The sequence below is a fragment of the Nematolebias whitei genome, chromosome 9 (assembly GCF_014905685.2).
Source record: "Nematolebias whitei isolate Nwh7 chromosome 9, NemWhi1, whole genome shotgun sequence".
In the NCBI taxonomy this organism is placed as follows: domain Eukaryota; kingdom Metazoa; phylum Chordata; class Actinopteri; order Cyprinodontiformes; family Rivulidae; genus Nematolebias; species Nematolebias whitei.
The window spans coordinates 45,605,337-45,618,310 of NC_056506.1; the positions used below are offsets into that span (position 1 = coordinate 45,605,337).

The 12,974-nt window shown below is 40.5% G+C and overlaps 1 protein-coding gene across 1 annotated transcript in view; it reads left to right on the forward strand.

Annotated features, from left to right (window-relative positions):
- The first annotated feature begins 3,823 nt into the window (after nt 1–3,823).
- The window catches only part of svilb (supervillin b), a 49,355-nt gene continuing 40,204 nt past the window's right edge, over nt 3,824–12,974 (forward strand). The window contains exons 1-4 of the mRNA XM_037682411.1: nt 3,824–3,830; nt 3,913–3,970; nt 4,040–4,188; nt 4,975–5,785. Coding sequence (XP_037538339.1) covers nt 3,963–3,970; nt 4,040–4,188; nt 4,975–5,785 — 968 coding nt within the window. The 5' untranslated portion in view covers nt 3,824–3,830; nt 3,913–3,962. The remainder of the gene's footprint in view (nt 3,831–3,912; nt 3,971–4,039; nt 4,189–4,974; nt 5,786–12,974) is intronic.

Sequence of the window (12,974 nt, forward strand, 5' to 3'; positions counted from 1 at the left end):
TTTGTCTCGTTTGTCTTAGAAATTGGATCTAAAGCTCCCACCAAACTTTGCACTTCGACCTCGTTACCAACGGAGACCTTAAGGTGAGTCAGGACATGGTTTAGTTTTTGTTCTTACCCGACTTCACACCAGTGGCGATTATAGCCTCTTTTTAGGGGTGCTCAAGCCCCTCTAAATTTTAACTCAGCACCCCTGAATAATTAAGTTAAATTTATTTATTTATTTATTTATTTGGGATGTTCTGGGTTTGGGTTCTTTTTGTTGCATTTATGATTCAATGCAACAAAATACGTAAATGTAAAAGGTCACAGATCATTGTAATACTTGGTTTATTTACATAATAACTTTAATTGCTGGATGTCCGCCTCCTGAGCTGCTGGCTTTCAGAAACTGTGGCCCCCTGAGCAGTTTAGTTGAATAGTCCTGCTTTAGAGGGTGGAATTCAGTTTATTGAATACAACAATGATAAACAGGAAGTACCGCATGTTCATCTGTACGAAGGTAACTGCAAGTAAATTCTCTGTTTTTGTCATAATTACACTGTCCTGTATGCTTAATGGTTAAATTAAAAGTTAACGTTTAAAGCTAGTTGTGTTTTGATTTGGGTGTTTTGCATGTAGATATATGTTGCAACTTCTGGTTGCATAAGTTTAGTCTTTTTTATTATCAGTTAAAACTAAACGGATTTTGTACAAAGTGTTTATTAGGTTGTGTGATATAAAACAGAGTGCTACGTCTGTAGCATCTTAGCTAGCGTGTCTGTATTGCACGTCGCTAGCTTAGCGCTACTTCTTGTTGTGCCAAGCTCCCGAAAATAGTTATTGAATCAAGTGTTTATTTATGTAAGTAAATCTAGATGTTTAACAACCCGTTAAAATACACAAAAATGCAGGAAATGGCATCTACTTGATTATGAATGCATCTCACGCCAATGGCCACCATGTTGTTCAAGCCAAGAGCCATTGTCACCACTGGGGGCTAAGGCCTCCTAAAGGGCAGATTCTAGAATTGCCCCTGCTTCACACAGTAGAAGTTGGACAAGAAAAGAGAAATTTTTACATATGTAAAGACAACTGTGTGATTAAATCTTATTTAAACAGGCAACGAGTGAAGTCAACCAAAATAAATAGAGCAATGCCTCTCATATCTGTATATGAGCGTTTACCAGAGTGCCTTATTTTTTATGCTTTAAACCTGGAGACGCCTGGAACAGCTTATCTTAAGACACTTTCATGTTCCCGTAGAATTAGAGTCGTAATTCCTCCTTTAGGAACACCTGCTCTGCATTAGTCCATTGGCTGTTTTCACATCCTTCAACTTGCAGTAACAGCCATTCATTCCCATGTTGCTGTATGAGCAAAAACATATGAAACATAAACACGTGAAAGGTAATGACAAAAATATATAAAGAATGAATCAAAGCTTCTTAAACATTTTAAATGAGTTTGTTCATCCTGACCTGTGTGATGCTGCCTAACCTTAACTTCCTGTTTGCACTGACAGGATTTATTGACTTAATTCCTACTTTAGATCTTGATCGAACACTACCTGCCATCACCTCTCTAAAACGAGTCAATTAAAACCAAGAGAGGAGTTGTGTTCTTGATCTAAATAAAATTCAGGCTGTTGGTGTTAGATCTTTAATACTGATGACATAAGAGTCGTTACATATCAGTGCTGGTCATAAAATTAGAATATCACGATAAAGTTGATTCATTTCAGTAATTCCATTCAAAAAGTGAAACTTGTATATTATATTCATTTATTACACACAGACTGACATGTTTCAAATGTTTATTTCTTTTAATGTTGATGATTATAACTGACAACTAATGAAAATCCCTAATTCAGTATCTCAGAAAATTTGAATATTGTGAAAAGGCGCAATATTGAAGACACATGGTGCCACACTCTAATCAGCTAATTAACTCAAGACACCTGCAAAGACCTTTAAATGGTCTCTCAGTCTAGTTCTGTTGTCTACACTATCATGGTGAAGACTGCTGACTTGACACTTGTCCAAAAGACGACCATTGCCACCTTGCACAAGGAGGGCAAGACACAAAAGGTCATTGCTAAAGAGTCGGGCTGTTCACAGAGCTCTGTGTCCAAGCCCATTAATAGAAAGGCAAAGGGAAAGAAACAATGTAGTAGAAAAAATGTGTACAAGGCATAGGGATAACCGCACCCTGGAGAGGATTGTGAAACAAAACACATTCCAAAATGTGCGGGAGATTCACAAAGAGAAGACTGCAGCTCGAGTCAGTGCTTCAAGAACCACCACGCACAGACGTATGCAAGACATGGGTTTCAGCTGTCGCATTTCTTGTGTCAAGCCACTCTTGAACAAGAGATGGCGTCAGAAACGACTTGCCGGGCTAAAAACAAAAAAGACTGAACTGCTGCTGAGTGGTCCAAAGTTATGTTCTCTGATGAAAGTAAAATTAACATTGTTTATTTACAATGGGTGAAATTCAGCAATTGGCTGCAACACAGGTCCCTCTTGAAAATGAGTCTTTGTGACTCAATGAGACTAACCTAAATAAAGGTTGAATGAACCTGGCTGGAAGGGACTGGAACCCTGGAAAGAAAGGACAAGGGTTACTTGAAAGTCTAAGTCCTTGAAGATGATTCAAGATAGTTGTTCATATCTTACTGTTAGAGGAAATGGTCATCATATGAGGGTCCAGTAGTTCCAGTAGTCGTGAAGGAGGGAGTTCCAAGAAGGTTGCATATATCAGTGGGCGAGTGGTGGAAGGCAAGGAGCAGCTGAAGGCGTCACAAGGAAGTTTAGGATCAAACCAGGGAGGTCCAAGGCACAGGAGGAACACAGGAGTCAGTGCTGAAACACATGAGAAGGGAGTTTTAGTCTTTTCAAATCAGAAGGATGGTAAAGTGACTATGACATAACTACCGAATGGCAGATAATGCATCAGCGTCGAAGGGAAGTCATCAGCTTCCTTATTTACTCCTGCAGCTCATCAGGTGAATGGTCCACAGGTTGGCACCATCTAGTGCCTTGAAGCTGCAAGAGAAAAACTAAAACTCCTACAATGCATGTCGTCTGGACAGTTTCTTTTTTTGCGGAGACCTTTCATCCTTCACCCAAAGGACTTCTTCAATCTGAGGAGCCACCAACAAACTGAGTCCCACAAGCAGCACACTCCCATAGTGGAAAAAAAAGAACAGTTTTCTGGTGATAAGATGGCCTCCAGGACCTGCCCTCTCCCCGATCAACTCCTCAGGCAGCCATGACAAAGTGATTCAAAACACCAAAGTCCATGCTCAGTAATTCAGGTAGGAAATCCAACAACGTTCAGTCAGGTCATCTGGATGGTTTCTTTCTTTAATTTTTTTTGTTTTGGTGTTTTAAACCACTTTGTCTTGGCTGCCTCAGAGGAGTTGACAGGGGAGAGGGCGGGCCCCAGAAGCCATCTTATCACCAGCAAACTGTTCTTTTTCCCACTATGGGAGTGTGCTTCTTGTGGGACTCAGTTTGTTGGTGGCTCCTCTGATTAAAAAAGTCCTTTAGATGAAGGATGAAACATCTCAGCAAAAAAAGAAACCATCCAGATGACCTGACAGAACATTGTTGGATTTTTACCTGGATTACTGAGCATGTACTTTGGTCCGTCACAGATTTTTGTCAGTAGGAGCACATTTTAATTGACCGTTTGAACCGATGAGAGCCAAAGGTCAAAATGTGAAACTTTTCTATTTGGTTCTGTCTTCTTTTAGTTTTCAGAGCGACTTCTCCTCGAAAGACAAGACGTCTTTGGTCAAGAGTGTTTCAGATACAGATGCCAAACTTCTTGCCGTCCTTCCCAAGGGTGTGTGACGATAATAAAACAGAACAAACAAGTGTTTTATTGTGGCATTTTGATGACTGAAGCATTTTGTTTTGGTTTTTAGTGTCAGAACTGAAACAGTTATTTGAAAGAGGTGTAACCGAGGACTCTGGGATGAACAGGTTGGTTTAGATTCGACACGTGTAATTTTGGGGTTTTCCCCTGCTGACACTGAATTTTGTCTCGGATAGGAAGGAGAGGATAGCCCGGCGACTTGATGGGATTGAAAGTGAAGCACCGCCCGCTCTGGTGCCAGGAGGTTTTGTGTCTAACAGGATGCTGGAGGAGGATCCACCGCGGTACACCCGCGCCTCAGATCCCTGTGAGCCTCGAGTGACGGGTAAGCCTAAATATGTGATTTCTTGGTACAATTAAAAGCAGCTTGCACATTGCCAGACATTTTTTATGCTAATATTAGTAAATTAAGATTTTTAGGTTGTTTAATAAGAAGAAGGTCGTTTATGTAGCGAAATGACAAAGAAACAGCGTTTTGATCAAACATTGAAAAAACTGACATTACGCACAGTGTCATGTGATATTGTCAGATCTTGTGTGATCTTCTAAAACCTGAAGTATCTGTGAAATTCAATGAGTTAGCCATTTCAGGTTTTAGAAAGCGCCGGTTATCTTAGATTGGATTGAATTGAAACATTAATCGGTTGTAGATGCACAACCTATAAAGGCTTTCTGAAAGTTTTTCTTTTTAAACTGTTGAGTGATTTATGGGAGATTTTTCCAACAGACGCACAAAGTTAATACTATAGTTTAAAGCAAAGTTCTTGCACATTATATATATAATGCTCAGAGTATGTGTCTGGGATGACTACCACACTAACTTTAAGCTCAATATCTGTGAAATTAACTGAGTTGCAGCTACTTTTGTGTTTGCAAATGTCAGTTGTGGGGGGGCTAGCTTAAATCAAGTTGACCCCAAAAGCCAGTTAGTTGTAAATTTACTTGCGTTTATTACTTTCTGAGAGTTTCAGCAGAATTTATTTGATGGTTCAAGAGATATTTTGCTAACACTAAGGACAAACACAACTTATTATTGTTCACCTATTGCCTTTCAGCAGCAGATAACTCCTTAAAGTTGAATATTATTTAATTCTTCCACTGTTTACCACAGTGGGGCGCTACAGTCGAGACGACATGGAGCCACCACAGAAGAAAGTCCTGGTTCCCGGCAGATCACCTCACGTCAAAGGTGGTGTTGGCACCAGTCGTCCAGAGCCAGTTGTAGTCTACGTTGATCCAGTAACATTATCCACCACCTCGACGCCCACATCTGGCCCCGCAGAGTCCGCCAGCCTCACATCTAAGGCTGAACGCATCGCGCGCTATAAAGCTGAGCGCCGCCGCCAACTGTCAGAACGTTATGGCATCCTCCTGGATCAGGAGGTGGACACAGATTACACACCTCGCTACCGGTCCAAACGTGATGCAGACGCCTCCGAGCGACAAACCGCTGCCAGGCGAGACAAAGACAGAACAGAAACACAAGGACAGGACCCCAGGGTGCCTTACCGCTCTGGAGTGGGCAGGGTTTACATGACGACACACCCAGATCCTACACCTGCTGACACAGTGAGTCCCGCCCACTCAAATCAAGCCCCTCCCACAGCTCCAGAAAGACCTAGCAGATTCTCCGAGCGGGAGAGAGCAATGAACATGGAGAACTATCGCCGAGGAGGAGCTCAGGAGCGCTCAGTCACATCTAGAGCTCGGATGCAGGAGCAGCATCAGCATCAGCCCCAACAGAAACAGCACACGCCCCACCAGGATCCAAGCCCCGCCTCCACCAGCGACTACAGCATAGCCACAGTGCCAAGCTCTCCACGCACCGCCCGACGAGCATCTCTACCTTCCACACGCTATGGCATCTCACCAGGAGATCTGTTCATAGAGCAGCAGGCCCAGAGCATCCTCAACAGGCAGGGGTGAGTGTGTAAAATCTGCACCGGAACACTTTCAAACATACGAAAACAGCATTTATTAAGTTTTTTTATTTTTTATTTTTACTGTCCATATAGGTATTCCTTATAAAACTAACGAAGCACGTTACAAAACCCTTGTGTTTGTATTTTCAACACCAATTCCAATAAAACTTGGTCTAAACTATATTAAAAGAATGCAACGACTTGCAAAGCTCACAAATCCAGATTTCATTCACAATGGAACATAGTAAACACATCCAATGGTGAAACTAAGAATTTGTACAATTTTGGGGGTAAAAATAATAACAACATTTTATTTGAAGGCAACATGAGCAAAAAAGTTGGTCCAGCTCCACGTTCACCACGGTGAACCATCCCCTCTTAATTATTTTAACAACTGTTCATAAAATTCTAGAATTGCACCACTCAAGTTGGCTGCATGTTGAAGTAGCTACACATTTCCTAAGATTTTGCTTTTGAAAACTTTAATTACTCTTTTTTTCTGGATGTAAATCACTTTTTTTAATGATTGTTTCCTCTGGTATCGGTTGTTGTGCAGCTGGAAGGATTTTAACTGAAACCTTTTTACTTTTGGACATTTGTTATGAAGCGTAACCATAGCAACAAAGTGGTTATCTACAACGGGGAGCTGATGATTAACATCTCAACAGCTCAAATAATACCTCAATTGCAGCTCCAAATCTCAAACGAGATTTAAAAAAAAAAAAAAAAGTGCCGTGGATGCATTCCCATCTACCTGGAGACGGTGCTCGAGTTCCTGACCGCCGAGATCTTGGAGGTAGCAGGAAATGCGGCTCGTGACAGCGGGAGGACCGAGATCTTCCCCCGGCACCTGCAGTGATGAGGCAACTGCTGGGAGAAATGGCCATCTCTCTGGGAGGAGTTCTGCCCGGCATTCAGGCAGTCCTGCTGCCCAAGAGGACCAAGATGTCTACTGGGTCTGGGTGCACATCTGCTGTGGGACGGACCGCTACAAGAGATCCTTCCTGCCCACATCCATCAGCATCTATACCATCTCTTAGTAAAACCAGGATGATGAGCTACAACAACAATTAATTTCCCTTTGGGATTAATAAAGTATTTTTGAATTGGATTGAATTGTCCCTCTCCAGTTTATTTCAGAGGACATGACGCTCAGGCTTTCCTAAAAGAATCTAAAACTTTGACTTATGTGATCACAGAACAGTTTTGTACATATTCTCCGTTCATTTTTTTATGAGCTCTGGTCCTGAGAAGACAATGGTGTTCACAAGTGGCTTGTTTTCTGCCTGATAGAGCTTTAATCAGCATGGTGAACTGTGTTTACAGACAGTGATTTGTGGAGGTGTTCCTGAGCCCATGCAGTGATGCCCAGTTCAATTTAACCTCTTTTCATCGCAGCCTTGTGCTTTGAGCTCAGATTCCTCCAGATTCTTGAAATTTTTTGGAGATATTGTGAACTGTCTGTAGATGATGAGATATTTAAAGTCTTCCTAGTTTTCTACTGAGAAACAATAATCTGAAATTGTTCCACTATTTTTAGATGCAGTTTTTCACAGCCTGATGAACCTCTGCTCATTTTTACTTCTCAGAGATTTTGCCTCTCTAAAATGCTCTTTTTACACCCAGTCTTATTCGTGGCACTTCTTCAGCCGTTTGTTGCCCAGTTTCAACTTGTTTGAGCTCTGTTGCTGCCCAGAAATGTTAAGACACCTTGATGCTTTAAATCTTTTTTTTACAATTTTTTTTTCCATAAAACCTTTGAAGTGTTTAATGCGTTCCACTGCAAATGGGTTTCTGAAATGTGCAGCTCATTAAATTAAGTTTTTATTCACGTTTTACACAATGTCACGTCTTTTTCAGGCCCTTTCTTCTCTTTTTGCTGTACGTGTTTCCTGTTGTGTCTTACAAAGAAACATTTGTTCTGTTCAAATTCTATATTTGTATTCAAAGAGAATTCCAATCGAACTTGCTTTCAGGACATTCACATGTCTTTTTTTAAATTTCTTCCAAAGTTTGAAGCATAAAATAATTGGCAATTTTATCGTGGAATAAGTAGGAGTTGTAAAATTATACCAGTTTCCCTAACGACTTGTTTCACCCAATCCTTGGACTTTTATCTTGTTGCTTTAATCTCCACAATCCTGAGACTTTTTCAGACTGATCTTTGTTTTTGTTGTCCTCCAGCTTCACAGAAATCCACTGTAAGAAGCTCATTAGGGAAAAGGTTAAGTTCTTAGATAGTGAGGTTAGAATAAGACATTATCTCCATTTGATGCAGGTAATATTACTGATTTATAAGCAGCTGGGTTATTACCTAAATTCTTATTATTTTGTTACAGCATTGACAGTACATAAGCTGAGATAATCAATAACCTTGTCAGATTGATTAAAACAAAGGATTATGAGTTGATGCTGGTGAATCAGAATTAAGTATAACACTGAATTGCAATCTAAACTCTGCTAATAATCCAGACTAAAAAATTAAAGATTTAAGCTGTATTTCAGAAAAGTTGCACAAACAAGCCAACATGTCTGTGGTGAGATGTGATAAGTTTCCCTCGGGGTCTCACCTTGTCGCCCTGTAGCCTGGCCGCCTTGTCCAAGAGCGACTGGAGTCTTCACGCAGACTCAGACAGTGACTCTCACCGCCCTGTCAGGTACTATCATCACCCATCAGTGACCCGCGGTCCACTGGGCACGTGTGTTTAAAACTGGGAACAGTTGGTCCTCGTACAAAAATCTCACAAAACTGGAAAAAAAAAAAAAAAAAGAGGTTCTATTGGAGACTATTTTTTAAACCTGCACTGTTTTGAGTCACAGTCAATTCTTCAGTGTCGTTCTACAAACCCAAACATTTTATGAACATGTTCCTGGTGGACAAGCAGCTAATTCTTCCTAATAAATATGTTTCATAAATATTTACTGTCACATTTTATTCATTAGTTGTAGAGCCCCATTTAACTGTGTGCTGTGCACATTTTAATCTCTGAACTCACAAACTTTCATTTCCATCTTTGTCAAATATCTGACACTTTTTCAATCTAAAATTTAACACATTACATTTTTTGTACTCCAACACTGAGGTGCCTCGATGTTGGAGTTTTTCCTAGTCCGGGTTTTTTTAAAGTCGGGGCCGTGGCCCCCTGGGGGGGGGGGCGCCGGTGGGGCCCAGAAAGCTGGAGAGAAGAAGATTTGAAAAAAGCAAAAATAAAAAATAGTAATAATAATTATAAAAATTGCCCACTAGGGTAATCTGTATCTGACATTTCCAAATAAAAACACTTCAAAAAGGTTAGATTTCTTTTGTTTTGTTCTTCTGGTCAACAGTTTGTTGAAAAGTTGTTGTTTTCAGTGGGAACAGTGTTTAAAATGTTAGTTAATAACATTTTTATGCTCAGCAGCTGTAATAATTAATTGAATATAGTGAATAAAAGTTAAAACATTCTAAAAGTTGATGTTTCTTTACATATTTTGTAGCATTGTTTGTGGGTTTGCGAGGTGGGGGCTCGGCCAGAAGCTAATGCTGTTTGGGGGGCCATGGCATGAGAACATTTGGGAACCCCTGAACTAGTGAACAAGAGGGTTGCCTCTGAGGCTTCGGGCTGCAGGAGGGAAGGTTCTGACTGTTGTTTGTGCTTGTGCACCAAACGTCAGTTCATACCTGACCTTTGGAGACTCTGGAAGGGGTGCCTAATGGGTGTTCCCTCGTTGTGCTGCGTGACTTCAATGACCATGTGGACAATAATGGAGTTATGTGGAGAGGGGTGATTGGAAGGAACGTCTTCCCTGATCTGAACCCAGATGGTGTTTGCATATTGGACTTCTGTGCTAGGCATGGGTAGTCCATAATGACTACCATGGTTGAGCATAAGGTGGTTTATAAGCGTACGTTGTACCAGGTCACCTTAGGCCAAAGGTCGATGATTGATTTTGTAATTGTGTCATTGGTTCTGCCGCCCTATGTCTTGGACACAACGGTGAAGAGAGATGCAGAGCTGTCAACTGACCACCACCTGGTGGTAAGTTGGATCCAGTGGCGGGGGAGGTTGCCTGATAGATCTTGTAAACCCAAATTTATAGTGAAGGTGAACTGGGAACATCTGGTGGAACCCCATGTCTGTGCAACCATCATCTCATACCTCCGGGAAAGTTTTTCATGTGTACCGGGGGTCATGGAATCTGAATGGGCCGTGTTCAAGGCCTCTATTGCAGATAAAACTTACAGAAGCTGTGGCCTGAAGGTCTTCAGTGCCTGTCACGGCTGCAACCAAAGGACCTGCTGGTGGACACCAGTGGTAATGGAGGCTGTTGAATTAAAGAAGGAGGCCTTCAGGACTTGGCTGTCCCGGAGGACTCCTGATGCAGCTGAAAGTTGCAGGGTGGGCAGAACAATGGTAGTTTAGGTTGTGAATGCAAAAGCTTGGTGTTTAAAACAGCTGAAAGGTTTTAGAGTTGATAGGGTGACAACATTACTCGGCTCCAGACCCAAACCGGGGCAGTTGTCAACCCACTCAGCACTTGTTAGCAAAGCTACACTCACATGGCCCTCTTTTCTAATCCTGCCCATTAGTCCCAGAGTAAATGACATCAGTGTTTTTTATCTTATCATTTAACAATGTTGCTGCACAGAGCAAACACTTACAACTCAACTCAGTTCATTTATTAAGTTTCAATTCACACACGTCATCTATGAAAAGTGATAAGGGTCAAATTCTGATAGCTGAACCCTGATTCTGTCAGGTTTGGTAGTACGTCAGAACCCCAAGACACAGACTGAATCCAGAAGCTTGAAAGAATGACTTGAATTTATTAATCATGAAAGGAAAAACAAAACACTGATATGGCAACAAAAACTTAGAAGAAACTCGAGGAGAATAAGGAGTACTGGACTGGTGGCATAGAAACCACTGCTGGAGATGGAAAGAGACTGGATATACAGAGCTTAGCTGATGTGGTATTGGAGAGACAGGAACTAATTACAGACTGGGAACAGGTGAGAGAAAGCTCTGATGTGGTGAGAACAACAGAACTGAACCCTAGTATCCAAAGACAGAAGAAAAAAAACATAACCAAAAGGGAAAAATCAAAGTACAAGTGACTAAAAAATATACAGTATATATAAATCCCAACTGATTCAAGACAATTACTGACAGTTCATTAAATATTTAGCAAATTAAGACTTATGTAATACAACTTTTCTAGACAGCAAATCCAATAAATTACATAAAATCATCAATATTACTGCAAAACCGGTATCAGGACAGAAAATATTCTTCTGTCAACAACAAGAGACCCCAACAGAGACAGAAACAAGGACAGCCAGATGAGCCTTGAAAAACTGTGTGACAACGAACAAAGACAAAAAACACATTAAAGAGCTTTAATAAATGTTTATAAACCATCTAGTATAATCTTGTAATTAAACGAGCATAGTTGAATAAATGGGTTAAATTAATTGGCAATATCAACGTCAAAGTTTCTTTATTTGTCATTCGCACCACATGTGGTACATGTGGTGGAACAAAATTGTGTACACAGGGTCCCAATTACATCCAACAAAAGTATAAATTGTAAAGAAACACAGTAGTAAGATCTAAGATATGAACTAAGAAATACGCTAAACTAAGAATATGCTAAACACTAGTAGTACAAACATAATATGCCGATCAACAGCAGCACAAACATGAGTTGTGAGTATGTATGCTCAAACTAGAAAGTCCCTGGAGAAACTTTGATGGGACTGCCAGGCTGCTGATGTAAAATTATGATTTGACAGTACTATTTGTTAGGGTTTGCTCTCAGCTACCACTATAACACATTTGAGCTGAATAGCTCCAAAAATGGCAGAGTTATCATAATTTTTCCCTTTTAGCTAAGACGGCCATCTTGGATTTTTAATTTGGATTCCGTATGTGATAGGGAGCGTTCTCAGCTACAACCTCACCAAATTTCATCTCTATATCTCAAAGAATAACCAAGTTACAGTCAGTTTTTGAGTTTGCTGAAGTAGCTGTGGCAGCCATCTTGAATCAAAATGGCTCCAAACTTGAATCAGTTCTAGACGTGTATCTGATGATTACTTCCTGTAAGTTTCAAACAAATCCAACAGTGAGTTTCTGTTTTATTCAGGGACCTCTACACGCTATGTCACGTGACTTCACAGCTGTTCTCCCATTCATTTCCTAAGGGGAAATATGGCATCTTTGTTAGCAAAATACATCGCCATGGTAACTCGAAACACCAATAAAAGTAAAAGCACACATCACGGCGCCGAGCCGGTCGGTTTGATATATTTGTGAGGTACGCGTTGCGGTTTGGGCCGCATTAAAGTTGATGGAAGAGTGTATAAGATATAAGTTAAGGAACCCAAGTTGGGTGGATAATAATCGGTGTTTGCATATTCTATGCAGTCCCCAATAATAACAATTCCTTAAGTTTTACAGTAAATTGTTTCATCTGAACAACTCATCAAAAAAAAAGAAGCCTTTTCGCAGAAAATAAACTTTACACCGCTTCATCAGTTTAATATTTAAGGAGTTAACGTAATATTCCCACCAGCTGTAAGTTTTCATTGTGGTCTTATCAGTGGATTTTTCTAGCGTGAAGCATGAGTGCTGTTTAGGAACTCCTTACCATTTCAGAGAAAGCCAGTGTCCATCAACTTTGCCTGGCTTAGCGGTATATAATGAGATTAGAGCGGCCTTTGACTAGAGGTTATGAGGTTAGAGATGAAAATACTTGGACTTACTCAAACTTGAAGCTCGTGGCATGCGGCTTCTTGAGCTTGCTGTACTGGAGCAGGATTTAGGAGCTGAAGTCAGTCCCATGAGGGTCTAACGTTGCACTTTCCTTTCATTTGTTTCATAACGTGCAGTAGGATTTAGTGAGATTTTAATTACGCACAGTTAAAACTGAAATTTTGAACATTCTTAGTTGCATATTTGAGCTCTGGTGTTAATGTTGTTTTCCCTGACTTGTCAGATAAAAACAGCACTGAGGTAATGTTTGGATGTAGCCTTTTAACTCTAAAGTCCTTGTTCCTACATGGGCAAAATAAGGTCCAAGGGCCAAAATAGGCTGAGAAACCATCTCCATCCATCTGTCTTAAAGGAAAACAAATTGTCTTGAAAACATACATACAGGAGGATATATATAAAGATATATACATATATATATATATATATATATA